At 40.3% G+C, this 27539-nt stretch overlaps 1 protein-coding gene across 1 annotated transcript in view; it reads right to left on the bottom strand.

The window, feature by feature from the left end:
• Positions 1 to 27539, bottom strand: part of LOC132761387 (calpain-8-like) — a 69239-nt gene that overhangs the window by 12595 nt on the left and 29105 nt on the right. The window contains exons 9-15 of the mRNA XM_060754202.2: positions 27125 to 27285; positions 22325 to 22500; positions 13574 to 13785; positions 12423 to 12459; positions 10931 to 10996; positions 8384 to 8441; positions 7262 to 7326 (exon numbers count right to left, since the gene is read on the bottom strand). Coding sequence (XP_060610185.2) covers positions 7262 to 7326; positions 8384 to 8441; positions 10931 to 10996; positions 12423 to 12459; positions 13574 to 13785; positions 22325 to 22500; positions 27125 to 27285 — 775 coding nt within the window. The remainder of the gene's footprint in view (positions 1 to 7261; positions 7327 to 8383; positions 8442 to 10930; positions 10997 to 12422; positions 12460 to 13573; positions 13786 to 22324; positions 22501 to 27124; positions 27286 to 27539) is intronic.

Below are 27539 nucleotides of genomic sequence, written 5' to 3' on the forward strand. Positions count from 1 at the left end.
TCCTTCCTTTAGAAAGTTCACAATGATTTAGAAGCAGCTCCCACTGATTTCCCAGGCAAGCACTTATCAGCACCAGGCCTACATTTTCTGTATTTCAATAACGCGACATCGTTAAGAGCACCTGGAACAGCAACTAGTATTTTGGTATTCAACAGCTATGATTTATGCATACTTCCCTATGAGTACAAGCTACATTATTACTCTGCTACATTTCACTTCAGCCGCCATGGCAATCTCCTCTGATGTTATGGGATTTGCAGTTTATTGTGGTTCTATGCCTTACAGTTATTTTTGACATATCTTTGAAGTGAACCTATCATGGGTTTCTCTTGGAAGGATTCATTTGGGGAGGGGGGTTGCCATTGCCTTCCTCTATGGTTGAGAAAGGGACTGATAGATTGGGTCTTGCCGAAGTTGCTCAGTGGGTTTACACAGCTAAATGGTGACTTGAACCCTTGTCTCCAAGAATTTTAGTCCTAGTCGTAAACCATTACACCACACCAGCAATGGATGGCATGATTTTAGGAGAACATATATTAAAATTGTAATGATTTTATGTTAGGAAACGGTATTTAGTAGGCCTGGGTAACAATGCAAAAAAATGTTTCTAAAATCGATTTGTATTTGGGGGTTTTTTTTGTTTCGATATTTAAAATAATTACAAAATTTTCCTTTTAAAAAGTTCGATATTTACGAAATTTCGTAAATGGTAAAAAATTAACGAATCGATTTCCGAAACAATAACGAATCGATTCGTTAATGGCGGACGCAACCGCGAAATAAGCTAAAAAACCTCCAAAAACTTCTGAAGCTTCCCTCTCCCTCTGTTCTTGACTGTTGGTGTGATATTATAATTTTTTTTCACTAATTAAACCATAAAACTGGCCCAGACATGCGGAAATAATAACGAAACGACCTCAGAACAATAACGAAACGAATACAATAACGAAATGCGAAGCATTTACAAAACGTGTTTAAAAATTCGTTTTTTTTAATGATTGCTCCAGAATGGTTCGTTATTGTTTTGTAATTGGAAAAATCAACGAATTATTAACGAATTACGAATTAACAAAACGAAACCGCCCAGGCCTAGTATTTAGAATTATCAGCTTTTGTGTCCCACCAAACTACAAACCTTGCGATTCCATTAAATGTTGCCTTAGCAGTTCAAGTGAGATCATAGCATTGTCACTGCACAGTGATAAAGAGCTTGGAGACTCACTGAAGACATTACACATACTCCTCAACCTGACTAAAACCTGACCTCATGCACAAGATGAGGTTCAGTTGGGGCCCCTTCTACACTGCCATAAAATCCAGATAATCTGCTTTGAACTGGATTACTTATTTATTTATTTATTTATTTCCCATACTTGTACCCTGCACTTTTCACCCCTAAGGGGACTGAGGGCAGCCTCACAACCACCAACAATTTGATGCCCAACAAACAAACAGATTCCCAAAAATAACAATTACAATCAAAACCAACAATAAAACATAGATTGTTAAAACAGCAATTAAAATCATGCATATTCAAAATCGTAGTCTGGGATCGGTCTATTAGTCCATCACTTTAAGAGATCTCAGGTATTGCATTGCTATACTTACTACTCGAATGCTTGGTCCCATAACCATGTCCTAAGTTTTCTTCCTGAAAACAGGATGAAGGGGGCTGTTCTGATTTCATTGGGGAGGGAGTTCCGCAGATGAGGGACCACCACTGAGAAGCCCCTGCCTCTCGTCCCCACCAATTGCGCTTGCGAGGGTGGTGGGGCGGAGGGCAAGGCCTCCCCAGATGATCTTAATCTCCGTGATGGTTCATAGGAGGAGATACATTCGAACAGGTAAGCTAGTAAGATTATATGTCAGTGTAGACTCATATAATTCAGTTCAAAGCAAATAATGTGTTGGAAATGACAACCTTCTTCAAGCCTTCTCTAGTAATGTTTATCTATGACCCTGTTGCTTACTGTTGTCTGTATGTTCTGGTATGCAGCTTCTCAGACCACACACTTGCTTGCTGTTTTGCTGTAGGAGATGTCAAACATATCTTAAACTGGACTGATAAGTTTTGTATTTGTGGATGCTGAACACATGAAGGTTGTGAGTAAACCAAATATGTTATTTTTTTAATCAAAGTCAACTTCATTTTTGTCTCTTGTGTGCATGACATAAAACAAGATGTTTTATGGGAGAGTATATATATATTGGGCACTGAAAAACACTTCTGAAGCACTACTGTTTTTTATGCACTGGCAAAATCTCTGTTTTCCTTACAGATCTGAGATAACAGGTCATTCAATCTAACAACTGAAAACCATCACCTAGCATAATTATATATGGTTGTATACCACAAGAGAAGATACTGCTCTAAAGGAATCTTCTCTGAAAGATCATGCTTTTCTTTAAAAAGTTATGATCTCCAAATGGTGTTTTCCAAAAGTTTATGAATGCCATTTTCCAAAATAATGTGGATTATTTGCTTGAATAATCTGAATTATATGGCAGTGTAGAAGGGACCCGAGTGCAACTATTTTCAACTGATTTAAACATTATTGGATTATATCCTCTTAGTTACATGATTGTGGCATCTGAGGCCCCTTCTACACTGTCATATAATCCAGGTTATCAAAGCAGATAATCCACATTATCTGATTTAAACTCGATTATATAAATCTACACTGCCAATAATCCAGTTCAAAGCAGATAATCTGGATTTTATATGGCAGCGTAGAAGGGGTCTGATTCTGCTGCTACTTAAGTTTTTTACTGACTGTTTTATTGTGTGTATTTGAGTGTTGTGCAGGTGTTTTTATGCTTCCCATATTTTGTCAGCCACTTTGTCTGCTTTTTTGGAGTAACAGAAGAAGGGTGTAAACTTCTGAAATCAGTCAATAGAAACAAAGAGAGGCTTTGGGAGATACAAGAACAAAAGTGGTAAATTTCATGCAGTATTTTCTGATGTGGGGCCATAATAATTCAAAGGGTCTTAAAGACATTGGAATCATAAATAATTTTTATCTGGCCAGTTATTGATTTTCAATCTTGAGAATCTGTCTACTTTGTTCGATTTTTGGCTGTACTCTAAGGAAATATTTGAATTTGTTGATTTTTTAAAAATTCTGTTGAATTCAAAGCAAAATAATATATATAATAGATAATGAGCAAGATCTGTTCTGACAGCCAGAAAATAGACTATTAGAACCAGTATAGGAAGCATGTGGAGTCTACAACCATGTCACCAAGTCTGCATCTTGCTTCGCTTCACATTGAACAAAGGGAAGCCCCATTCTTCTGGGAAATGGTTTTGTTAGCTCAATAGCTCTTTAATTGTACAGAGTACAATTACAGCCCTTGTAATCATCCCCACAACCCAGGCATGACGCTGATTGTTACTCTCAGTTCAGAGAAGAAGCAGTACCGTTCCTCTTTCCTGTCCAAATAAAAGCAAACAACATGCTAGGAGGCATTCAGAGTGATCTAATTCCTACTCAGGGGTATAATGGACAGAAAATAGAGACAGCATGAAGTGCAGGGAGAGAGCAAAAGTCTGAGACAGTTGAATAGCATGGAAAGTAAGGGCAGGATGATTCAGAAAAGCCTTCCTTTGACAGGAGACAGAAAATTGTGTGGGCTTCTTTTTGGTTCTCAAACTGTGGGAAAAGGTATGAAAAAAGTAGTTTTGCCATCACAGTATGCAACTGTCTGGTTATTGATTCTAGTAAAAAAGTTTTTGTGATATTTCAAAGATGACAGTGAGGAACCAGAGGTACACATTGAGTCAAAAGCAATAATATCTCCCATTTTCTTATCTTATACTCTCTTAAAAATGTTTCTGGTGCTACAGAAACTTGCAGAGGGATTTGTAAGTAGAAAGGGTCATGTCTTTGTGTACAGAACGAGAGAGGCATACAGATCAATATGAGCTGATACGCATATAAGAGCTAGGGAAATAGAGGAAAGGGAAACAACAGGGAAACATCTGTGAAGCAATAAGGAGCAAGAAGAGATAAAAAAAGGTGGTTAGATAAATGGAGGCATGGTGAAGGAAGTGGTAGGGTTAGAATCCTGAAGTGGTAAAGTTGGCTGAACCAGTTTGAAATTACTGGTGCCTGAGGGGAAAGGAAGATCACCTTTTTAAAATGCCCCTCACAAAGGAAAGTTGCTACAAAAAATGAAGCCATACAGAGACACATCAAGGAAAGAGGTTCTGATAGAGCTCCCTTCCTACTCATCTAGTCTTCTAACTCAAGGACCTTTATGTAGCAGTTGTTGTTAAATATTGGGGAGTTATGATCCTTCCCATCTATAGTTTGAAAAGGTATAGGCCATTCAACTTTTCCATTTCAGTCTTTTGCATAATAATAATAATAATAATAATAATAATAATGAAAAAAATGAATGTGGCTCACAAATAGAACTCTGAAAATTGACACCGAGGGCCTGATTCTGGCAGCCCAAGAACAAGCAATCAGAACCACTGCCATCAAAGCCAGAATCGAAAAGCCAACGACAAATTCTAAGTGTAAACTCTGCAAGGAAGCAGATGAAATGATGGATCACATCCTCATCTGCTGAAAGAAGATCATGGAGACAAACTACAAGCAGAGGCTCAGATGATCCATTGGAACTTGTGTCACAAATACCATCTGCCTGCGACAAAGAACTGGTAGGATCACGAGCATGAAAAAGTTACAGAAAATGAACACGTCAAATTACTCTGGGACTTCCGAATTCAGACGGACAGAGTTTTGGAGCACAACACTCCTGACCTCACAATTGTGTTAAAAAACAAACTATGGATCATCAATGTTGCAATCCCAGGCGACAGCAGGATTGAAGAGAAACAACTGGAAAAGCTGACATGATATGAAGATTTAAAGATCGAACTGCAAAGATTCTGGCACAAGCCAGTAAAGGTGGTCCCAGTGGTGATCGGCACACTGGGTGCAGTGCCTAAAAACCATGGCCTGCACTTAAACACAATCGGCACTGACAAAATTACCATCTGCCAGCTGCAGAAGGCCACCTTACTGGGATCTGCATGCATTATTCACTGATATATCACCAGTCCTAGACGCTTGGGGAGTGTCCTACGTGTGATCAAATACAAAAGCCAGCATAGTGATCTTGTTTGCTGTGTACTAATGTATCAAATAATAATAATAATAATAATAATAATAATAATAATCCAGCCTATAGATCTCATTTGCTGTGACATACTGTGATTTTGTGTCAGTAAAATAATAATAATAATAATAATAATAATAATAATTTTTTAAAATCAAATCTTTATTTATAACCCACCCTATCTCCCTGAAGGGACAATAACTCTATAATGTGAAAGAGCCCCAAGTCAGGAACAGGAACAGAGAACGAAAGAGTTTTAAAGGAGAGATTTCAAAAGTTTAAGGTTGTGCGGAAGCATACACATTCAAAGTTTCTTCATAAGTTCACACCGGATTCATGTTGGAAGAATCAAGGAATCCAGCCCAGTCCAGTTGCAATATTCCTACTATGCAAACTCACTGAAATTGCTGCTGAAACAGCAAGAATTATTCTTCTAAATTACAGCTTCCCCCTCTACAGCCCTGTCTGTGGCTTTCTGCCAGCCACCTGGCTACACATCTATAATAAACTCATTCTAGCAAGTTAAACCATTTGCATTTTTAATTACTCTCCTATGAGAGAAGAACATGCTGTGAAGCTTGGCAGGTCCTCCATCTCTCATATCTCCTGAGCCATATGGGTAGGAGGAACTGGTTCTGGCTTGATGGCTTATCCCCTTCTCACAGTTCTCCAAATCTCTGCCGACACCTTCTCAGGCATAAAGGTGGAAAACACACGGCCCGTCCTAACTAGGAATATATCCAGTTTATATATAACAACTTAGCTTGCTGTTGCTAAGTCCAAGGAGGTGGTGACATGCAGTAATATAGTGTGGAAAATTCAGAGTTTAGATACACATTGTGATTGTCCTGACAGTCACAACATCAAGGTGAGTCAGAAATTACACGCAGCTATACTGAGCTGTATTAAGACATCAGCTACCTTGAATATTTTGCTAGGAGAAAGACAAGATATAAGTTTGAATTAATTGCACTGCCAACACATATTTTGGTGCCTCAAATGTTAGTCCTCTTTCTTGGTATATTTGACCTGCTGATTCCAAAAATGGCACCGGTTTCCCCTATCATCTCTAGTTTTTGAGATACAGAATGTATGCTATATACAGTGGTCCCTCACATTGCGGGTGTTACGCTCCTGGATCATCTGCGACAAGTGAAATTCCGTGATGTAGGGATGCCCCCTCACCTTCCCCCCTCGCCCTCCTTACCATCTTCTTCCTCCTCCTCTTCGCTCCTGGGCCTCTTGCCACGATGCTGCATGGGGCCCAAGTGGCAGCAAGAGGTCCCAGGCGGCAAAGAGGAGGAGGAAGAAGATGTTAAGAAGTGCGAGGGGGCTTCCTCATCATCTGTCGCCTGGGCCTCATGCTATGACACCACATGGGGCCCAAGCAGCGAAGAGGAGGAGGAAGAAGATGGTAAGGAGGGTGAATTTTTTAAAAAATTTTAAAAAGCTACAAAACAGTGAGTCCACGATAAGCAGACCGTGAAGGAGTGAGGGACCACTTCATCTGCTCGCCCATAGAAAACCATGATAACCAGATCTAAGAAACTGATACGGGCTATCCAATGCAATTTTCTGAGTGAGCACCCCAAATAACCCCAGAAAGAGGTTTAAAAACCAAGACACCAAGATTTTTTTTGTTTGGGATGTATTAAAGCAGTATTCACGTGCTCTGGTAGCAAGGCTTCTGTAAAGCTATCAGATCTTATTTGCTTCAGTTGTTTCCAAAATACTTTGCATTACCATAAGGATAGCTCATAACAATACATTGCTTTCCTTCCATAGGGATTGCAATTAAGCTCCAAGGGAATGGGGCATCTTGATGCTTTCATCCTCCCTCCTTATCGTGTGGACACTCCATCTCTGCAAGACCTGGCTCTACTACACTCTTGATGCCTTTGTGCATCCAAGCAGATCAGAAATGTAAGACAGGAAGCAATCAGCCATGCAACTAGCAATAAAGGATTACTCTCCTTGCCGTATTAGACTGTTTAGATCTACATTCCACGCTTTTTGCCTCCAGCAAGTGAAGACAGGTGTGCCAGGAAAATGAGACACGTAAATCTCGCCGCCTCTTGTCAACAGGTTCACGAGGGAAATCCACGAGAGAAGAGTGACACTTAAAGGATACATCTAAGAGGCTGATCATTTCCCGACAGGTGTTTAGATTGAATCCATCACTTTTTATGTCTGTTCCTATACAATAAAAAAGAGGCAGAAATTGTTAGACAAATATTTATCTGCATCCTATGGAAACACTGGGGAGCCATCGTCATGCCTAGTTAGCCTCTGCAATTAAAGTAAAATATATTCCTTGTTTTGCCTCATTTGGAAGACAGCTGGACCCCTCACAAAAACAAGATTATGGGAACATCATCAGCAAAATGTGATTATTGGGCAAATACTGATTCCAATAGAAAGCAGCTGTTTTCAACCTTTAAAAAAAACAATTAAATAAAGTTGGATTCCTATATTTACTTTTAAATATTATATAAATAAAATAGAATATAAAATAAAAGTTGAAATCTAAAATACAGTTTTGGAAATTAATATAAAGCAAGTATTACAGATGGCATACTATTTATGGTGAATTAATGATGGCAACAGAGGTCATTCCAACTCAAACTAATCTGAGCCTATTTATTGGAGACCGTATTTATTTCACTACTATTTCGCAGGCATTTGGTTGGAAAATGAAATAATTCAATTTAACAATTACAATTCATTCTTCAGATCTGTGGTGACCATAATTCATGGGATCTGTACCCCATAGAAATTGGACAATTTTGGAAATGTCTACTTTTAGTGTTTCTGATTTGCACAATATTTAGCAATGTATAATAAGGTTGCATATCTCTTATCTGGAAATCTAATTTCTAGAATACTTCAAAATCCAAATATCCATAGGAGTGGCTAAGACTGGGACACCTTTGCTTTCTAATGATTCAGTGTACACAAACTTTGTGTCACGCACCAAATTATTTTAAAATATTGTGTATAAAATTAACTTCATTATATGTGTATAAGGTGTTCATGAAACATTTTAATGCATTTGTGTTTATCTCATTATGCATATACGAATATTCCAAAATCTGGTGGGGTTAAGTCCAACATACATAATATTCTGGTCCCAAACATTTCAGGTAAAAGATATTTAGACATATTCTGAATATCATTCTTAATGCCAGTTGCTGATACTTTTACGATTATCATGACCTTCTCCCACAGTAATGAAACACTGATTGCAACTTACGCTTTGTTATCACCCTATTCAAAATAGTCTGAAGCTCATTTGCAGTCATTTCACAATCCTGCACAAAACAGGAAAAGAGACAAAGTAAAAAGGACATGAACCTGGTCCCCAAACCTTTAACTTCTTAACAATTTGATGACTGCCAGATGTTTTGGATAACAGCTCTCAAAATACCTGACAACTGGTCATGCTGGATAAGTGCTGAAGTTCAAAAAATTCAGGACACTAAGATTGCCATTGATTTGTGGCAAATCCATGCATTTCACAGGGTTTTATTAGACAAAGGAAGCTCAGAAGTTGCTTTTGCCAGTCCCTTCCTCTGAAATATAGCCCGATATTCTTCCTCTGCTCTAAACCAAGATCCTCCCTTAGATCCATTTGGCATACATCCCCAAGGGAAACTTACTCTGGGCTAACCAGAACCAAGTTTCCTCAATTAGTAAGTGGAGATCCAGTTCCTTGCAATTAAACTTTTTATTTTTAATGGTCATGGTAATAGTTTGAGTGTTGGAACAAGACTTTGGAAAACCAAGTTTGAATCCCTACTTAGTCAATGGAGGTTTACTGGGTGACCTTGGGTAAGTAGCACTCTTGGCCTCATACAACAACAATTCTTTATTGATTAGTCAATTTTGACCATATCAAAACATGCAAAACATACCATATTCATTTAGAGAATAAGGAGAAATTGCACATCCTCCTCCAGGGTTCAGATAAAAACTCTATTTTAAAATTGACCCTTTTTACCCAAAAAGCGCTGGCCATCCGTGAGAAGATGGAAGCAGAGAGAGGCGACCTTGCTGCCATCAACAAAAATCAAACTTAAAAACTTAATATGGACACGCCACCCAGTTTTACCTACCCATGCCCCCCACCCTAACCCTATTTAAGGAATTAATCAATTTTTAATCTTTTAACCTCTTTATCTTGTAGTTGCTCAATTATTTAGGAGTGGGTCGACAGGCCAGTAGGCCATGATGCTTTTGTATTCTTGGCCTCATAAGAAGGCAAAGGCAAACCCCATCTGAACAAATCTTGCTGAGAAAACTACATGACAGGTGTGTTTTAAAGGCAAACAACAACAACAACAACAACAAAATGGTATTCTGTTCTTTGGGAAGTGAGCTGGGATGAGGGAAATTAAAGATAAAATCCATGGATTGGCATGTCCTGCTTTTTAAAATGGCTATACCAGTGGTTCCCAACCTTTCTTTGACCAGAGACCACTTTGACCAGGGATCACTTGACCAGGGACCACTCTCCAACATTAGTACCAAAAAGGTTACAAATCAATTTTTGGTCAACTTCAGATTTGGTTTGATTATTTGAGGTGCTGATTCAGAAAACTGTATTGGATAGACCACATAAGTTCTTATTTCTGATGCAGAACATATGCCATCCAGTAGTCGCCATCTGCTCACCCACAGAAAACCATATTTAATAACCTAGAGTTGATGTGGTCTATCCAATGCAATTTTCTAAATTAACACCCCAAATAACCCCAGGAACAGGCCTGAAAACGAAGACACCAAGGCACCCCCGCTTCCAGGTGCCACATGGAATTGCTCCACACAGGGGAGGAAAGAGGAGGAGAAGCAGCAGTCAGGAGGCTTGTTGTTGCACCTTTCATGGGTAGTCATTCTCTACCTTCCTGACATCCACATTGCTTCGGCACTATAAGAGGGTTTCGCGAGACCACTCACTCTCGTTGCAACGGTGTAGTAACGGTGAGGCCGCAGACCATATTTTAATTCTTGGGCACCACTGGTGGTTCACAGACCATTGGTTAGAAACCAATGGGCAAGACAAAGGAACACACTATTTTGGAAAGTAACCATTAGCGCTATTTCTGCAGAACTCTTGGCACATACGGTATAGTGAACTTCACGTTGTGGGATACTGGATGTGGTCCCAGCTCACTAGAGCAAAGTTTGCAAGCAGCAAACTGGCTTTGCCACTATGAGCTCTTTTTAAGTTTCATGTATTCCCACTTTTGGGGGGTGGGCTCAAGGGGCAACAAATTGATCCCTGTAGATTAGAGGAATGGGGTTGAGAGGAAATGGATGTCCACTGAACAAGGTGAGAAAGGAGACTGAGTGGGAAGGGAGAGGGGATATTCTAGTAAAGCTGAGGTCTGCATTAGTAAAAAAGTTTGTAACTGAAACAACTGTTCCATTTAGAAATCTAAAATGAGACAGTATGCATGCATTCGGGAACACTTATAAATATAAATGTCTTATAAATATAAATGAAAGAATAACAACATAATAACATGGAAAATGAAAAATAAAAATAAAAAATACAAGTTAAAAGGCTAAAAAGTATAATAAATAAATAGAATTTTAAAAGCCCTATAAATAATTTATCTTTTATTATTTTTTACAAGTGGAAACAATCTAATACCAATTTTTTAAGCCGAACTAGAGGTGTGGTGGTGTTAGTAAAAGACACCAACCGAGAACATCATTATCTAAAAGATATTTCTCTGATTCTGAATTCATACTAAATCTTTATTCATACATTTTGTTTGCACCCGGAATCTCTTACCTCTCCAGAAAGCTTTTCAAACAAATTCTTGAACTCGTTGTCTACATCCTTGTCTTCAACATGAGGCTAAAGGAGAAGTGATTGTGAATATTACACTTTATCAGTAAGCACAGGGGTACAAATAGATGTGCAGGGTCCAAAACAATGTTTTTTCAGAATACTTGTCCCCAAGTTACGAACAAGAAAGGTTCTGTAGGTTTGTTCTTTCTTTTTAAGTGTAACAATAGATAGATAGATAGATAGATAGATAGATAGATAGATAGATAGATATAAAAGCTTTGGATAACATAGGGAAGGGTTAACACCCTTGTGCTATTTGTTTTTCTGCCTGTACCCCTGTTCAGATTTCACCTCACTTTCCGCTCCTGTGACATTTCAGTTTGAAAAGTGTGGCTTGTTGTGGAAACAAGGATTGGTGAGAAAGCTTCAGTTGAGACACCTTTCCCCCATGATAACTTTTTCAAAAGTGAAATTCCCTTCCAAGGAGTAGATTCCTCTCAATTTCTGTTGTCTCATCCCTATTCTAAACTTTGAGTCATTTGTAAATTGGATGCTTGTGACTCAGGGACTACCTGTGGTCTGTAAAAGATGCTGAAGCCTATGAAGCCTGCTGAATACTGCTGGAAGTAACACCAAACTTGCATGCAAGTTGAACATCCTTTAACTGAAATTCTCAAATCGGAATTACCCCAAAGTTCATAATTGTCCACATGGGAGGCTGAGATAGTGACACCTTTGCTTTCTGATAGTTTGGTGTACACACATTGTCATGCATAAAATTCTTTGAAATAATGAACATAAGTATCTTCAACCTATGTTTACAGGGCAAATATATAAAGGATTTTTGTGTTTAGACCTGGTTTCCATATCTGAGATAACTCATTATATACACACACACACAGAGAGAGAGAGAGAGAGAGAGAGAAACAGACAGACAGACAGACACACAAAATCCAAACACTTTTGGTCTAGAGCATTTTGGATAAGTGATACTCAATTTGTACTACAAAGGTTGTCTTTTCTAACAAAAACTTGCTGCTGTTGTCTGCTATAGTTTTCATACCTAGGAATCTTAGGTTGCAGGAAGCGGTGAAGAAAGCTTTATCAGAGCAAACAGTGGACTACATCCATTACTATGCTACAGAACAAACATATAACCTGAAGTCCTCAGTTCCCACAGAAACAGGAAAATTAGTGTTTTTTTCAGAGAGGTCAGGAGTTGGAGAAACATATTGCCTACTAAATTCTTGGAGATGTTAAAATGTGATTGCTTCTACCTTAATAGAAAGAAAAGAATGGGTTTGGTTGTGAGAATTGGATAGGAAAGAAGAAAACAGGGGAAACCTTGAAAACAACATCAACTGGATGCTCCCCCTTTGCTGCCCCAGTAAAATTCCCAAAATGAGGCCAACCATTACATGATCCAAGTATAGCCTGGAATAAACCTGCCCCAAAGAAAACTGTTAATGTTACTCTTTTCAATTATACTTACCTCATATGGATTTGCAGCTACAGTGTCACCAATTTCTCTGCCAAGGGGGAAAAAATAATGTTTTTGTATCCTGCTGTTATACTCTCAGAGCACTCAGCATGACTTACAACATCAAAAAAATTGCACTCGTGTAAAATGAAGCAACTGCAAAATATAAACTATACATTTAAGTACAGTATGAAACAAGAAAAATTTAATAGAGTAATTTTTCAAAAATGTAATTAGAATAGGAAAAGAATTATCATCAAGATAGTAGAAATAATCTGTTTGAAAAGAGAGATCCTAATGAATGTCTTCCCTGATGGAGTTCCAGAAATGTGATGTTACCACTGAGAAAACCTTCTCATGTAATTTGCATCCTGACCAGGATAACTCTGGGTGACTACAATTCCCAGAATACCCTGGCTAACATGGCTACGGCCAAGCTAGCTTAAGGATTCTGGAACTGTGGTCCAGAAAATTACTTTACTGAGTAATTTTTCCACGTTCTGCTGATGACACAAGATGGAAGCACAGGAACAGAGATTTTTGAGGCAGATATTTGTCTAACAATATTGCAGTGTATGAGATCAAACAAGGAATGTGTGGGATGAAACATTCCTTTTGGTAACATCCAAGGCCATCTGTGTATCACTGTCTCTCTGACTGATGGCAGCCTTAAAGGCAAACCTATCATAAAGCTTTCCTGACAACATTTGTTCAGAGATGGTTTGCCTTTGCCTTCCTCAAAGGCTGAGAGAATATAGGTTTCCATGGTTGAGCACGGATCTGAACCGTGATCTCAGTGTTATAATATATTTTAGTATATGACCTCTGTCATGATTAAAAAGGTATACTGAAACATATAGAGTTGCAATAGTAGGCAACTGCTGTGGGATACAGTCCCCATCATTCCTGCTTATGTTGGAAGAATCTGATGGGAGCAAGATTGCATAAGATCTGGGTTGGATGAAAGTAAGAGTGGATAATCTTGGTCCAATCACATTTATTGGGAAAGGGAGACAGTTTTCCCACTCCTGTGTTAATCAGTACATGGATAGCAGAAACACCATGGAAGGAAGCCCCATTAGATACTGAAAAAGACATCACTTCCATACATTGAGGGTATTTGAGATAGCATCTTTTGACAGTTCCTGGTAAAAAATACATACTGAGCTTTAGCTTTTTTCTCAAAGAAGATTCTGAGACAGAACTCTCCATCTTTGAAAGGTTCAAAGGTAGATGGCACAACCAGGTATTCTCCCCGAGGCAGCTGGAATCGATTTGAGACTTCACGCAAGTTGACATACGTGTCAGAACGAGCTACAGATCTATTTGTTGAGAAGAAATCTCTGTTTAGATGAACTTCTGTTTGATTTTCCAGCTAGTGAAGAAAGGAAGCATAACACAGGTTAGTTTCAAATGAACACCGCATTACAGGGCACAAACCTTCTAGCTGAGAGGGTGCCACATGTAATAAACTTCAATAGGTTTTTTTTTATATCCATCCCACACTGGAATAAAGGGATACCTCCTCAAATTTGGCCTGTTCATTTTCTATGCTAGACACCAAGGGTTACTTACTAAACCAGTGGTCCTCAACCTGTGGGTCCTCAGATGTTTTGGCCTTCAACTCCCAGAAATCCTAACAACTGGTAAACTGGCTGGGATTTCTGAGAGTTGAAGGCCAAAACACTTGGGGATCCACAGGCTGAGAACCACTGCGCTAAACAAAGGCAGGGCTATACAAGGTGCTGAACCTATATTGGAAATAGGATTGAGCTTTTTAGACACCTATCTCATTTAAAGTTTTGAATATGTTGGAGATCACATTCAGTACCTTGGACAGCTCTTTTGAATTTTGAAAGGCCATAATACACAGAATAAATTACCCATATTATTGATTAAAAGGTTTCTGGCAGCCCTTGGACTGATGATCTAGTCATGAGAATAGGCTCTCCTCCTAAAGATGTTTCAAGCATGGTGTGGCCATCACCTTGCTTTTCTATGCAATTAACCTCTGGGAATGAATTCTCCATGTTAATTCATTTATATATGCTACTTCTCCAACTCATGCCACATAGATGTTTAAACAGCATTCTCTAACCAGTTTGATGCTATGCATTTATAAACAAAGATGGCCAACATCACCTTGTTCTCCTGGAATCAAGCATAAAGTGTTTCAATTAAAAAAGTGAAATAATTCAAGTGCAATAATAACTACGAAATATGTGCAATGATGCTTGGAACAGCCCCAGATTACGATTGTGGATGGCGTGATTTTAATAGTGATTATGATGTTTATGTGTTTTAACATGCATTTTAACTCTAATTTTAAATTTTAACTTAATGTATTTAATTGTCTGTTGTCTAAAGGCATCATATAGTTGCCATTTGTAAAGCTGCCTTGAGTCCCCTTCGGGTTAGAGAAAGGTGGGATATTAATAGAGTAAATAAATAAATAATAAATAGAAAAGAATTAATCTGATTTACTTACACTTAATTGATAATCTAGTAACATAATTTGCTACACTCACACATCTTTTCCATACTTGAAAACAGTGCAGCATATGTCGTGAGGCAAATGTATTGGTCTCAAGTTGAACAATGGAATAAAACAAAACAACCCCTTTTTAAAACAGCATCATTACTGTAGTCACCTTTCAAAACATGACTCAACAAAGGAATCTTACAAACGAGGTGGAGTTTGTTTGAAACTGGGTGTGCTGCGTTATCTACTGATAATAATATAATCATATACTCATAGAGCAAACATACCAAATACATTAGCAGCTAGGATCAGATATATGAGGATGCCAATTTGGTACATTACACTTCTTTGGCTGTAAACCTAATCCAGAATATACAGCATTTCAGTGACAGTTTGGTGTGATGTGAATGCCATTGTTGTAGAGAACAAGTTTATTTATGCAGAGCAAATAAAATACATTCTCTTTTCTTTTTACCAAATCTCCTGCTGTCTTAGATATCCATTAAGGAAGCAGATTGCAAGTGTGAGGCACAGTATTCTCTCATAGAATCATAGAATCATTGAGTTGGAAGAGACCTTGTGGGCCATTCAGTCCAACCCCCTGTCAAGAAGCAGGAAAATCGCATTCAAAGCATCCCCGACAGATGGCCATCCAGCCTCTGTTTAAAAGCCTCCAAAGGAGCCTCATTCCAGGGCAGAACGTTCCACTGCTGAACAGCTCTCACAGTAAAGAAGTTCATCTCAAATAATATGGTAGGTATCATTTTTCAGTAAAACTCCTATTATTAGCTTTATAAAAACAAAATAAGAACCAGGGCCAGCCCTACCAGTCATCAAAATAAGGTAGCCACCTCATACATTGGATGCTGGGAAGCAAGTAGAATGGCATCCCAGATGCTTAAGGACAGAGCAATGTGTTTCATTCAGTCTTCTCTGTACCTCTACTGTATAACCTGTTTGGGGGAAATTATACTGTTTAACCAGTATTGCACCACCTGACGTCCGCCGGGAAGTAGCAGCCAAGAATGAAAGGACAAAGGCAGTGACATCTCTGGCCCATCCTCTGTTTGGATATCAGCCAGCATACCAATGCCTTAAATCAAGAAATAGTTTTCTAATATCTACAGAGACACTTGCAGGAACACCTCAGCAAGCGAGAGTCCAAAAGTGGCAGGCAAAAACCCAGAACCTCAAGCCATGGCTGATACCAAATGAGAAGTTTCTCCTGGGCACTCAGAAGACTGGGTGACTTGGAAGGCACTGAACAGACTGTAGAGCCAACCTTAAGAAATGGGGCCACAAAGTAGACTCCACAACATGCGAGTGTGAAGAAGAGCAAACCACAGACCACCTGTGACAATGCAATCTGAGCCCTGCCACATGCACAATAGAGGAGCTTCTTATAATAGCTTAAGGACATTTGCCTCCTAGCCCAGCCCTACAATTGTCACACTTTCCCTGGCTCTACTTAGGATTCATTCTACTTATGTACCGAGCCCTGCACTTTATTTGCTCAGCCATGATATTGCTTTTAATTGTTTTTATAATGTTGTCTGATTTTATGTTTATTGATGTTTGATATTGCTTGTTTTTCGATGCTATTTTAACCTGTTTTTTTGGGGTCCCTTTGTAACCGGCCCGAGTCCCTTCACAGAGATGGAGGTGAGGTATAAAGTTATTACTATTACTACTACTACCATCACCACTACTACCGTACTACAATTACAACTGTACTCTTGGTTTTATTCTGAAACAATAAATAAATAAATCTGTTCCCACTTTAGACACAAAGTTTCAAATTTCTCCAGGGAGAAATCTGATGTCTCTGCACACATCAGAAGAGGAATGGTCAGTTTGCAGGCATGAGCCATAAGCAGCAGGTGAAGATCTATTCCATTATTAGCCCTTTGGAGCAACTTTGGAGAATGGATATTCCCAGCATGTATGTACCTCTTTTGGAACCTGCAAGAGACAGAAAGGGTCCTGATGAGAAAGGGCAGCCATGTATTTTTCACTAACAGTAGGATGAGCCAGTCAACTATCAGGAGATGTGAGCAGTGAGGTTTTTATGCCTAATGAGCACTACACGTTGGGGGCTTTGGGTCCTATATGAAATTTTCCCTACAATATCGCTACTCCACTGAGATAATCCAGTCATTTGGGGCTGATTCTTAAATCCACATCCAGAATATCTAACAGTATCTTGAATTCCTTCCATGGCTTTACAACCCACTAGTCTCAGAGCACTAGTGAAGAACTAATACATGTGCATATTTTGTTAAATTGCAAGGGAGGAAGGCTGCAAAGCCAGGGTAAATGAACAGTTCTCAGATCAGTTCCTTACTAAGCTTTTGTCTCTGAAGGTATCTTTCTTAATATTGTGAATCGTCTAACAGAGAGCATATCACTTTTAAATTTTGTACAGATCCTGCATTGTGTTGGTAGAAATAATAATGCAGTAAAATCTTTTAAAAGAACCCCAATTTTCTTTCTACACCTGGTCTAAAGTCTCCCCAGTCTGGCCAATTTCACATTCTTTTCTCTCTCTTTTCCTCACTATTACATATGAAAGTTTGTTTTTTTTTGTCATGTCACGAGCGACCTGAGAAACTGCAAGTCGCTCCTGTTGTGAGAGAATTGGCCGTCTGCAAGGACGTTGCCCAGGGGACGCCCAGATGATTTGATGTTTTGTCATCCTTGTAGGAGGCTTCTCTCATGTCCCTGCATGAGGAGCTGGAGCTGATAGAGGGAGCTCATCCGCCTCTCCCTGGATTCGAACCTGCCACCCGTCAGTCTTCAGTCCTGCCGGCACAGGGGTTTAGCCCACTGCGCCACCGGGGGCTCCACATATGAAAGTGAGAAGAAGTGGGTTTAGCAAGTTGACATGTGGCCAATGTCACAGGTGACGAGATGCATATATACATAGATTGCCCTCCATCAGAATTAAATAACCATTAATGCTTTTTGTAAAACCAACTGTATTCACATAGAAAAATTTTAGTCACTCACACAATCATAATTAGATTCACAAGCAAGGGTAAAATTTTATAAGAATTATTTTCATTGCAATTCATCTGTTAAAGGCAATCCCTTTTTATCTGTGACATTAATATTGATATCTCATAATACCTGGCTTCCAAAGTGTTTACCATTTAAGAAAGACTGGAGATATAAGCTGCAATATTACAAGGCAGACCAGAAATCAGAAAGGTTGCTTTCTGCTCTTCATTTATTTATTTACCGATTTTTCAACCCCTAGGGCAGTGGTTCCCAACGTTTATTTGACCAGGGACCCCCTTTGACCAAGGACCACCTGACCAGGGACCACTTTATCAGGGACCACTTTGACCAGGGGCTACTTGACCAGGGACCACTTTGACCAGGGACCATTCTCCAACATTAGTACCAAAAGGGTTACAAATCAATTTTTGGTCAACTTTAGTTTCGGTTTGGGGTGCTGATTCAGAAAATTGCATTGGATAAACCACATCAGTTCTAGTTTCTGATACAGAACAAATGCCATGGTCAGTGACAGGGAAGGAGTGGCAAGCGATGTGAAATAAATTAAATAGATAAAGAGGAAGGAGGCTCGCAGACCAGATTTTCATTCTCACAACCCACTGGTGGTCCATGGCCCACAGGTTAAGAACCACTGCCCTAGGGAGACTCAAAGTGGTTTATGACAAAGTAAATGGCAAAATTCAATGCCTCACAAAATATAAAATACAACACATTAGTAAAATGTGATTAAAACCAGTAAACTATAAAAGCATCGGACATAGACCACATAAAACATAGAATGTTCAACATTGCATCAAGCCTGAAGTTATCTTCATTACTTCATCTCACTCCACAAATGCTTGCTTGAAAAGCACATTTTAAGTAGTTTCCTAAATGTCAGGAGGGAGAGGGCTTCCCACAATCCCACACAACATGCTGAATATGAGATTCCTTGAGTTGTCATTAAAAAAAATAACTTTTTCTGGCTCTCACTAGAGGGTAGAGACAAGTCACCATTCTGGTAATAGTCTGAAATACAGCCTGTCTTTGGTTTAGTATTATTCAGCTATTTTGCAGTTGACCTTTGAGGACAGAACTCTGGAGATGCTTAGCATACTGAATCAAATGTACTCTTCACTACGGATATTATTCATCTGTCTTCTAAAAAGTGAAATCATTGGCCCATTTGTCTTAATATTTCCCATTTGGATAGGTAACAGCTTTCCAGAATCTCCATTAAGGTGCCATGGACTGAGCCAGGAATCTTAGGTGGTTGCAGCATCTTTTCCAGGCATGGGCAAAGTTTGTCTCTCCAGGTGTTTTGGACTTCAACTCCCACAATTCCTAACAGCCTCAGACCCCTTTCTTTTTCCCCTCAGCCACTTAGACAGCTGAGGGGCAAAAGGAAAAGGCTTGAAGCTGTTAGGAATGGTGGGAGTTGAAGGCCAAAACACTTGGAGGGACGAACTTTGCCTGTGCCTCATCTATTCTGTCACTCAAATCTAATCCAATAAAGAAAAAGGGGAAGAGAAGTAAATTTTCTATTGGTAGTAAGGATCAAAGTTTCTTAATCTTTGTCCTGCCCCCTTATATTTCTGACATCGTCCTAAAAAACCTAGTGGCATTGCCAATGGTAAGGGACTTTTGGCAGATGATTCAAAATGTATAAAGTGTCAGCACTTCTAGGGTTGATGTGGACAGTAACCCATGGCCTTCATGGCACACAGAGTTAACAGAAGCCTCCAGTATGGTTTATGCAGTTGCCCAGTTGACTGACCCCAAACTTCCCCCTTCCAAATGTTGCCACTGCTTCCATCAAATCCTCCCACAAAATCACTGCTCTGCTGTTTGTTTGTCTAAGAGGACTATCAATTTCTTAGAAAAGACAGCACATAGGAATGACTCTTCTTGCATTTTCTCTTCTCTAAATTGTATTATGTACAGCCAGCGGAAGAATAAGGTAGAAGGATTGGGGGAGTATGCCTATGATGGGGAAAAATCTCACAAAATCTGAAACATCCCTTTACAATATCTACTGTAAATAATCACTTTCTTCAAATGAGGCTGATTGGAAATTAATTGGAAAAACGACTGCAAGGATAGCCTCTTGCAGCAGCTTATATGGAAGCCACCCAGGTGACCAACCCTATTCCCAAGAGAGGTTTGACATCCAGAGAGCTCCTGAAGCAGTTGCGAAACCTGGCTTCAGACCGGGACATGGTACCGAGACGGTCTTGGTCGCCTTAGTGGATGATCTGCGCCGGGAGCTAGACAGGGGGAGTGTGTCCCTGTTGGTGCTTCTGGACCTCTCAGCGGCCTTCGATACCGTCGACCACGGTATTCTTCTGGGACGCCTTGCAGAGATGGGTCTTGGGGGCACCGCTTTGCGGTGGCTCCAGTCATTTCTGGAGGGTCGTACCCAGAAGGTGTCATTGGGGGACTCCTGTTCAACACCACAGCCTTTGACCTGTGGTGTTCCTCAGGGCTCCATACTGTCCCCCATGCTGTTTAACATCTACATGAAGCCGCTGGGTGAGATCATCCGGAGTTTCGGGGTGCGGTGTCACCTGTACGCAGATGACGTCCAACTCTGTCACTCCTTTCCACCTGCTACTAAGGAGGCTGTCGAAGTCCTGAACCGGTGCCTGGCCGCTGTGACGGTCTGGATGAGGGCGAACAAACTGAAATTAAATCCAGACAAGACAGAGGTACTCCTGGTCAGTCGCAAGGCCGAACAGGGTATAGGGTTACAGCCTGTGCTGGACGGGGTCGCACTCCCCTTGAAGGCGCAGGTTCGCAGCTTGGGTGTGACCCTGGACTCATCGCTGAGCCTGGATCCCCAGGTTTCGGCGGTGACCAGGGGAGCATTTGCACAGCTTCGGCTCGTGCGCCAGCTGCGCCCGTATCTTGGGAAGTCTGACTTGGCCACGGTGGTACACGCTTTGGTCACATCCCGCCTCGACTACTGCAACGCTCTCTACGTGGGGCTGCCCTTGAAGACGGTCCGGAAGCTTCAGCTAGTCCAGCGCGCGGCAGCCATGTTGTTAACCGGAGCGGGACGCAGGGAGCGCACAACGCCCTTGCTGTCCCAGCTCCACTGGCTGCCGATTAGCTACCGGGCCCAATTCAAGGTGCTGGTGCTAACCTACAAAGCCCTAAACGGTTCCGGCCCAAAATACCTTGAGTACCGCATCTCGGCCTATCAGCCCACGAGGACCTTGAGATCATCCGGGGAGGCCTTTCTTTCGGTCCCGCCTGCCTCACAGGCACGCTTGGCGGGGACTAGAGAACGGGCCTTCTCGGTGGTGGCCCCCCGGCTGTGGAACTCCCTCCCTGCGGAAATTAGACAGGCGCCCTCCCTCATGGCCTTCCGTAAGGGCCTGAAAACCTGGCTCTTTGGAAAGGCCTTCAGTTAAGTGCTATGTTTTGGAATGACCACCGGAATGGACTAAGGACGACGAGATGGATTATGACCCAAACAAGACGAAGCGGATTTTTAGCTTAATTATTTGTTGTTAGTAAGTTGTGTGTTATGACTCTGATTTATTGTAACTGTTGTCTTTATGTTCTGTGTTCTGTACACCGCCACGAGTCGCCTTCGGGCTGAGAGTGGCGGTCAATAAATGCAAATAATAAATAAATAAATAAATAAAACCAAGAGCAAAGTCACCACCCCTGTTTCAATGGATTCATCAGATGGTTCTGTCTGTGTTTGTGTGTGTAGGTCTTGTTGGAGCATGTAAAAATCAGTTGGTGAGTGTGTTAACTGAAAAATGCAAGGCACAAAGCTGATTGGTTGGGCCATGCCCGAGAGGCTAGCCGAAGCTGAGAGTTTTGGCAACAGTTACATGATTAGGTTTTCTGTGCAGGAGCTTACAAGACAGTTAGTACATTTCTGCTTCTGAGCTGCTGGAAGAAGATCCTTCACATGGACACCGAAGGACCATTTGACTCTCTCTCAAAGGACATTGTGTGAGTCAATGCAACTGTTCACATGACTGTATATATGTTGCTCTGCATAACAATGAGTAAACACCTTATTCTTTACCGATCATCTGCGTGGCATATCTTTTCTCTAGCAAGACAGTGTGTGGATTGGTGAAGACATGAACTATGCGTGATTTTCATTCCACCACAGGTCTTGCCATAACCATCAGCGGCTAAAGCCCAACCACTACTGCTGTGGTTCCTAACCTTTGGTCCTCCGGATGTTTTGGATTTCAACCCCCAGAAATCCCAGCCATCTTACCAGCTATTAGGAATTGTGGGAGCTGAAGTCCAAAAACTTGGAGGGCCAAAGGGTGGGAACCATTGCATTAGGGACTCCAAGATACGCTTACTGGCATTTATGCCCCCATTACCTACCTGTTATTAAGAGTGGCACCCAAGGCAAAAATGTGGGGCCAGGAGAGTTAGAAGCAGTGTCATATACCTTGTAAAGGGAGTAGCCAATGCTGAGCAGCGCTTCCCCCATCCTCTTTTGCCTCCTGCGGTTCTTCTGCATCAAGCCCAACAGCACTGTACAAGATGGTTCACTCGCACTACCTTCATGGTCATCATCCAGCTCATCCAGACGGATTTTAAATTGTGGGTTGGTCCAGTATGTTGCTATAAAGACCAAAGTATAGTCAGAGAGTGAAGTGCAATAAAAGAAGAATGACTTTGCTACTAATACAGCCATATTCACCACTGCTAGCGCTGCAGGGAGTGAGCTCTATTTTGATTTCCAGTCATCTCCCCATTATAATGATATATTCTATACTGCATCTTTTTCCCTCCACTATTAAGAGACATTGCAGGTGGGAGTAATAACTGGCTGAAATGGCCTTGTTCATTAACACAGACTTGCCATATATTCCCAAGAGGTGCTCACTAGAGACATACCCTCTAAGAAACAACTCTCAAATATGGCTTGGAAATGAAACTTAAAACCATAACCATAAATGAATGAATGAATGAATCACTAACTATGAACTATTCAAGGGTAAATAAGTTCAGACCAATCTGTTGCTAGTTTTTTGTTTTCTCACTACATACCAATATGATTTAGTAGGTACTTGGTCTTACAGTTGGAGCGAGATATTGATGTAGAGCCTACTTCAACCACTCTTGATTGAGGTATGAGCAAGCTGGGTTGTAGTCGGGAGGGGTTCAACACCCCCCCCCCGAAAATTTTTCAAGTTAAAAAAAACCTGGTTTACTCATGAATTTTAACTGGTTAACCAAATCCCCATGCTAAGTCTATGAGAAGTAAACATTAAATTGATTTAAGTCTATATAAAATATATATAGAATGAAACATACTATTAACATTATTTTGTGTTATGGAACTACTCTTCATAATCTGCTATTTTTTTACACACACACACAGAATTATTTCTGGCTATGGCACTATGAGCAAGTGAGAACTGAACTAATTCTTGTTTGCCCATACATTGTAATTACCATTACCTCATTAAAAGATGAACTCCTGAAAGAAGGTGGCCTTCTTAGTGAGGTGAGGTGAAACTTAACAATAAGGTTCAGCCATGATCTTTCTCTATTGCCTAGAGAATCCTCCCATAGTCCATAGTCCCATAGCCCCCCATATAAAGGGGTTTTGTGGCAGGCCTATTATGCCACAGTCCGGGCCCTACAAAGCAACTGAGGGCCATTCCACACAGCCATATAACCCAGAATATCAAGGGAGAAAATCCCACAGTAGCTGCTTTGAACTGGGTTATTTTAGTCCACACTGCCATATATTTCAGTTCAAAGCAGATAATTTGGGATTTTATTCAGCTGTGTGGAAGGAGCCTGAGAAATAAATTTCAAGCATAGGCCCATGGGACTGAACCCAACAACATCCCACTCACATTTGCTCATAAAGATAGTCCTCCACATTTAAAACCTAAGTGAAAGAGAAAACCATGAACAAGGAAATTGTGTTGTTTTTCCCCCTGAAAGAACATCTTTCTAGAAATTTCCAAGTCTATTGTCAACCTCCCCTGGAAGCCGATCACGGAATTGCATTGGAGTACTTAGAGATTCCTAGAGAGCTGTTTTCTCTAGAATCGCTGGGTCCTCCAGGACAATCAGAAAAAGTTGACCATAGAGGACCAGAGGACGTAGAGATTCCTAGATTGAACATTTCAATAAAATATGGGAATAATTCAATTCTTAATAGTCAAAACCTCAAATGTGGAGAGGTGGCTATATACCTGATTGCAACTAAAGCTGTTGTAAATAGAGATAATTAATTTCAGGGTCAAGAGACAAACACAGCTTTTTACTCTTGACCTGCCCAAGGCAAACAGTGTCACAGAACCATTCCCTACAGTGAAAAGTGACATGGCTTCTATACAAACAATTACTTGTAGAAATATTAATATATCTGGGCCTGCAAGCTTTTGTTATTCCAGCCAGATTAGATGCTATAAAGCTTATAATTTACAAGAATGGTTCTTGCAAGTAACGCCATGGTTTTATTACCCTGCAGCAAATCTATTTTCCTACTTGAAGTCATTTCTTAAAAATGTTTAATTAACCCAAACTGTACTTGCTATTCATTTTAATTACAGGTTAGAGTTGGAGCCCCAAATGACAATGGAATTAAAAGTAACTTAGCATTAGACAAATGAAAATAAAACTGTTTCACTAGACTGTTAAAGCATACAATTGTGCAGTATTGAAGTTATGGCATATTGCAGATGGAATGAGATGTATAAATAAAAATTAAAAAGAAATAACAGTGATAAATGAAAACAAATATGTGAAGGAATTAGAATAGCACAATGAGAGCACTATAAAGTGGATTTTGCACTGGAAATGAGGACCTTCAGAAGTTATGTGTAACCCCCGGTAATAATGGCATGTATAGATAGAAGATCAGAGCCCCCAGTGGTGCAGCAGGTTAAACCACTGAGCTGCTGAACTTGCTGACCAAAAGGTCAATGGTTCAAACTGAGGGAGTGGGTGAGCTCCCACTGTTAGCCCCAGCTTTTTCCAACCTAGCAGTTCAAAAACATGGAAATGTGAGTAGATCAATAGATACCGCTTCGGCGGGAAGGTTAACAATGCTCTGTGCAGTCAGGCCAGCCACATGACCTTGGAGGCGTCTATGGACAATGCTGCCTTTTTGACTTAGAAATGGAGATGAGCACCACCCCTTAGAATCAGACACAACTAGGCTTAATGTCAAGGATAAGTCTTTAGCTTTTCATAGATGCAAGTGTATACATCCACTTATGAATCATTGTTCAATTTTATCTTTGAATATGAATCTCCCATGACTACCATGTTGTCTTTAATCACACATTTTGGTCTGCAAGCTTATGCTATAATATTTCATTCTGCATTATCCTGAGAAATATTTGCTAAAGGATGACTAATAAATCTTTCAAAGGAATAAAATTAAATATGAAGAAATACATTTTGTGGAACAAACAAGAATTGCACAGGACCCACAGAATGAATGCATATCTTCTTAAATCCAGGAGCTGTAATTGGTAAATATGTTAACTGAGGGCCCTTCCACACAACCCTACATCCCAGAATATCAAGGCAGAAAATCCCACAATATCCGCTTTGAACTGGCTTTATCTGAGTCCACACTGCCATATATTCCAGATCAAAGCAGATATTGTGGGATTTTATTCAGCTGTGTGGAAGGGGCTTTAATGGGCAGAAAGGCAACTAGTAAGATTTTCTAACAAATAATCATAATAATTACATCAGTGCCTTGTTATTCTGGGATATAGGACTATGTGGAAGGGCCCTGTGCTGGATATCTCTAACCTAACCCAATGAGGCTTCAATTGAGCCCACCATTTTAGGGGCTTCTTCCAAGTGCATTAATGGCCAAACTGTTAAGCTTTTGCTTTTCCATTATTATATTATTTCTATCAGGAGACAGGAAGGGGGGATTTTCTGCCTTACATGCCAAAACACAAAACAAAACAAAAATACCCTTTCCAAGTTTTGGGAATCATGCATCTTGCTATGGTAATGGTGGGAACTTTTTTCTAATAGGCCCCAGAGAGCAAAATACACATAAACCACCTCACTTCTACAATGTCATGTATCCTTTTGGCCATTTGGTTGGATCCTGGGGAAGGTGTGCTTTAATATTAAGTGTTATTGTGTTCTACTACTAAACTTTGCCTTTTAAAATAATCTTGACATTAGCTACCATGAGTCTGAAGAGAATAATAATAATTTTATTTTTGTACCCTGCCTCCATTTCCCCGAAGGGACTCGGGGCATCTTACATATGGCACAAAATGCCTAAGACAAAGCATAAAACAAACACACAGTACAATACAATAAAATAAGAACTATAGCATATAAAAATAACAAGTTTAAACTCAGAACAAAGCCCAATGACCTATGGTGGCAACTACCATAAACCATGGCCAAACTGTAAACAATGGGGCAATAGAAATCAAATAATTTCGGCCTGCATCAATAGGAGTATAGTGTCTAGATCTAGGGAAGTCATGCTACCTCTCTATTCTGCCTTGGTTAGACCACACCTGCAATATTGTGTCCAATTTTGGGCACCACAATTGAAGAGAGATATTGACAAGCTGGAATGTGTCCAGAGGAGGGTGACTAAAATGATCAAGGGTCTGGAGAACAAGCCCTATGAGGAGTGGCTTAAAGAGCTGGGCATGTTTAGCCTGAAGAAGAGAAGGCTGAGAGGAGACATGATAGCCATTATAAATAAGTGAGCGGAGACATAGGAAGCAGGGAGTGAACTTATTTTCTGCTGCCCTGGAGACGAGGACACGGAACAATAGCTTAAAACAAAACAAAAAAAGAAGATTCCATATGAACATTAGGGAGAACTTCCTGACTGTGAGAGATGTTCAACAGTGGAACTCTTTGCCCCAGAGTGTAGTAGAGGCTCCTTCTCTGGAAGCTTTTAAAAAGAGGCTAGATGGCCACCTGTCGGGAGTGCTTTGAATGCAATTTTCCTGCTTCTTGGCATTGGGTTGGACTGGATGGCCCACGAGGTCTCTTCCAACTCTATGATTCTATGATTAATTAAAACTGAAACCAGTCTTGAAGGAGATAATTGAAACCATCCACACAGCTTTGCAATGTAAAAGCTATTTTTGGCTATATTTTTTTGGACCAGAAGTTCTAATGGGCATTAGAAGTTCTACATTGGGCATTCTGAGAGCTATAATCCAAAAAATAACTTTTCCAAACCTTGGCAGTAATTGACTTCCCCTTGGAAACATTATACCTGGATAGTTCTGACATCCCCCAGCTGTAGAGCCCCGCCGCCAGCTTCCATTGAACAATGTCATGCCCCACTTATGAAGGTGATTGCTTGTCAAGGTGTCGGGGGTCAAGTTGCAGATTTCAAGCCTTGTAAACTGCCTTTGAAAGTCGGAGAAGGACATCCTGCCACCACAGAGAAAGAACACAGGAGTGCTTATTGAATCTGGAGCACAGCCATACCCACTTGCCATTGATTTATTTTCTGCCAAGGCAGCAGACAGTCATGGGACCAACAGAATTACTTGGCATTACAAACCATAGAAGTTTCTAGGAATCTCCACATCCTTTTCAAACCTGACATTTTCAGCAATCAGTCCTGTTCCATCTAGTCATCATACAATCCTTAGTTCACAATGGATTAGATTAGATTGTATTAC

This window comes from Anolis sagrei, chromosome 1 (genome assembly GCF_037176765.1).
Source record: "Anolis sagrei isolate rAnoSag1 chromosome 1, rAnoSag1.mat, whole genome shotgun sequence".
Taxonomy (NCBI): Eukaryota; Metazoa; Chordata; class Lepidosauria; order Squamata; family Dactyloidae; genus Anolis; species Anolis sagrei.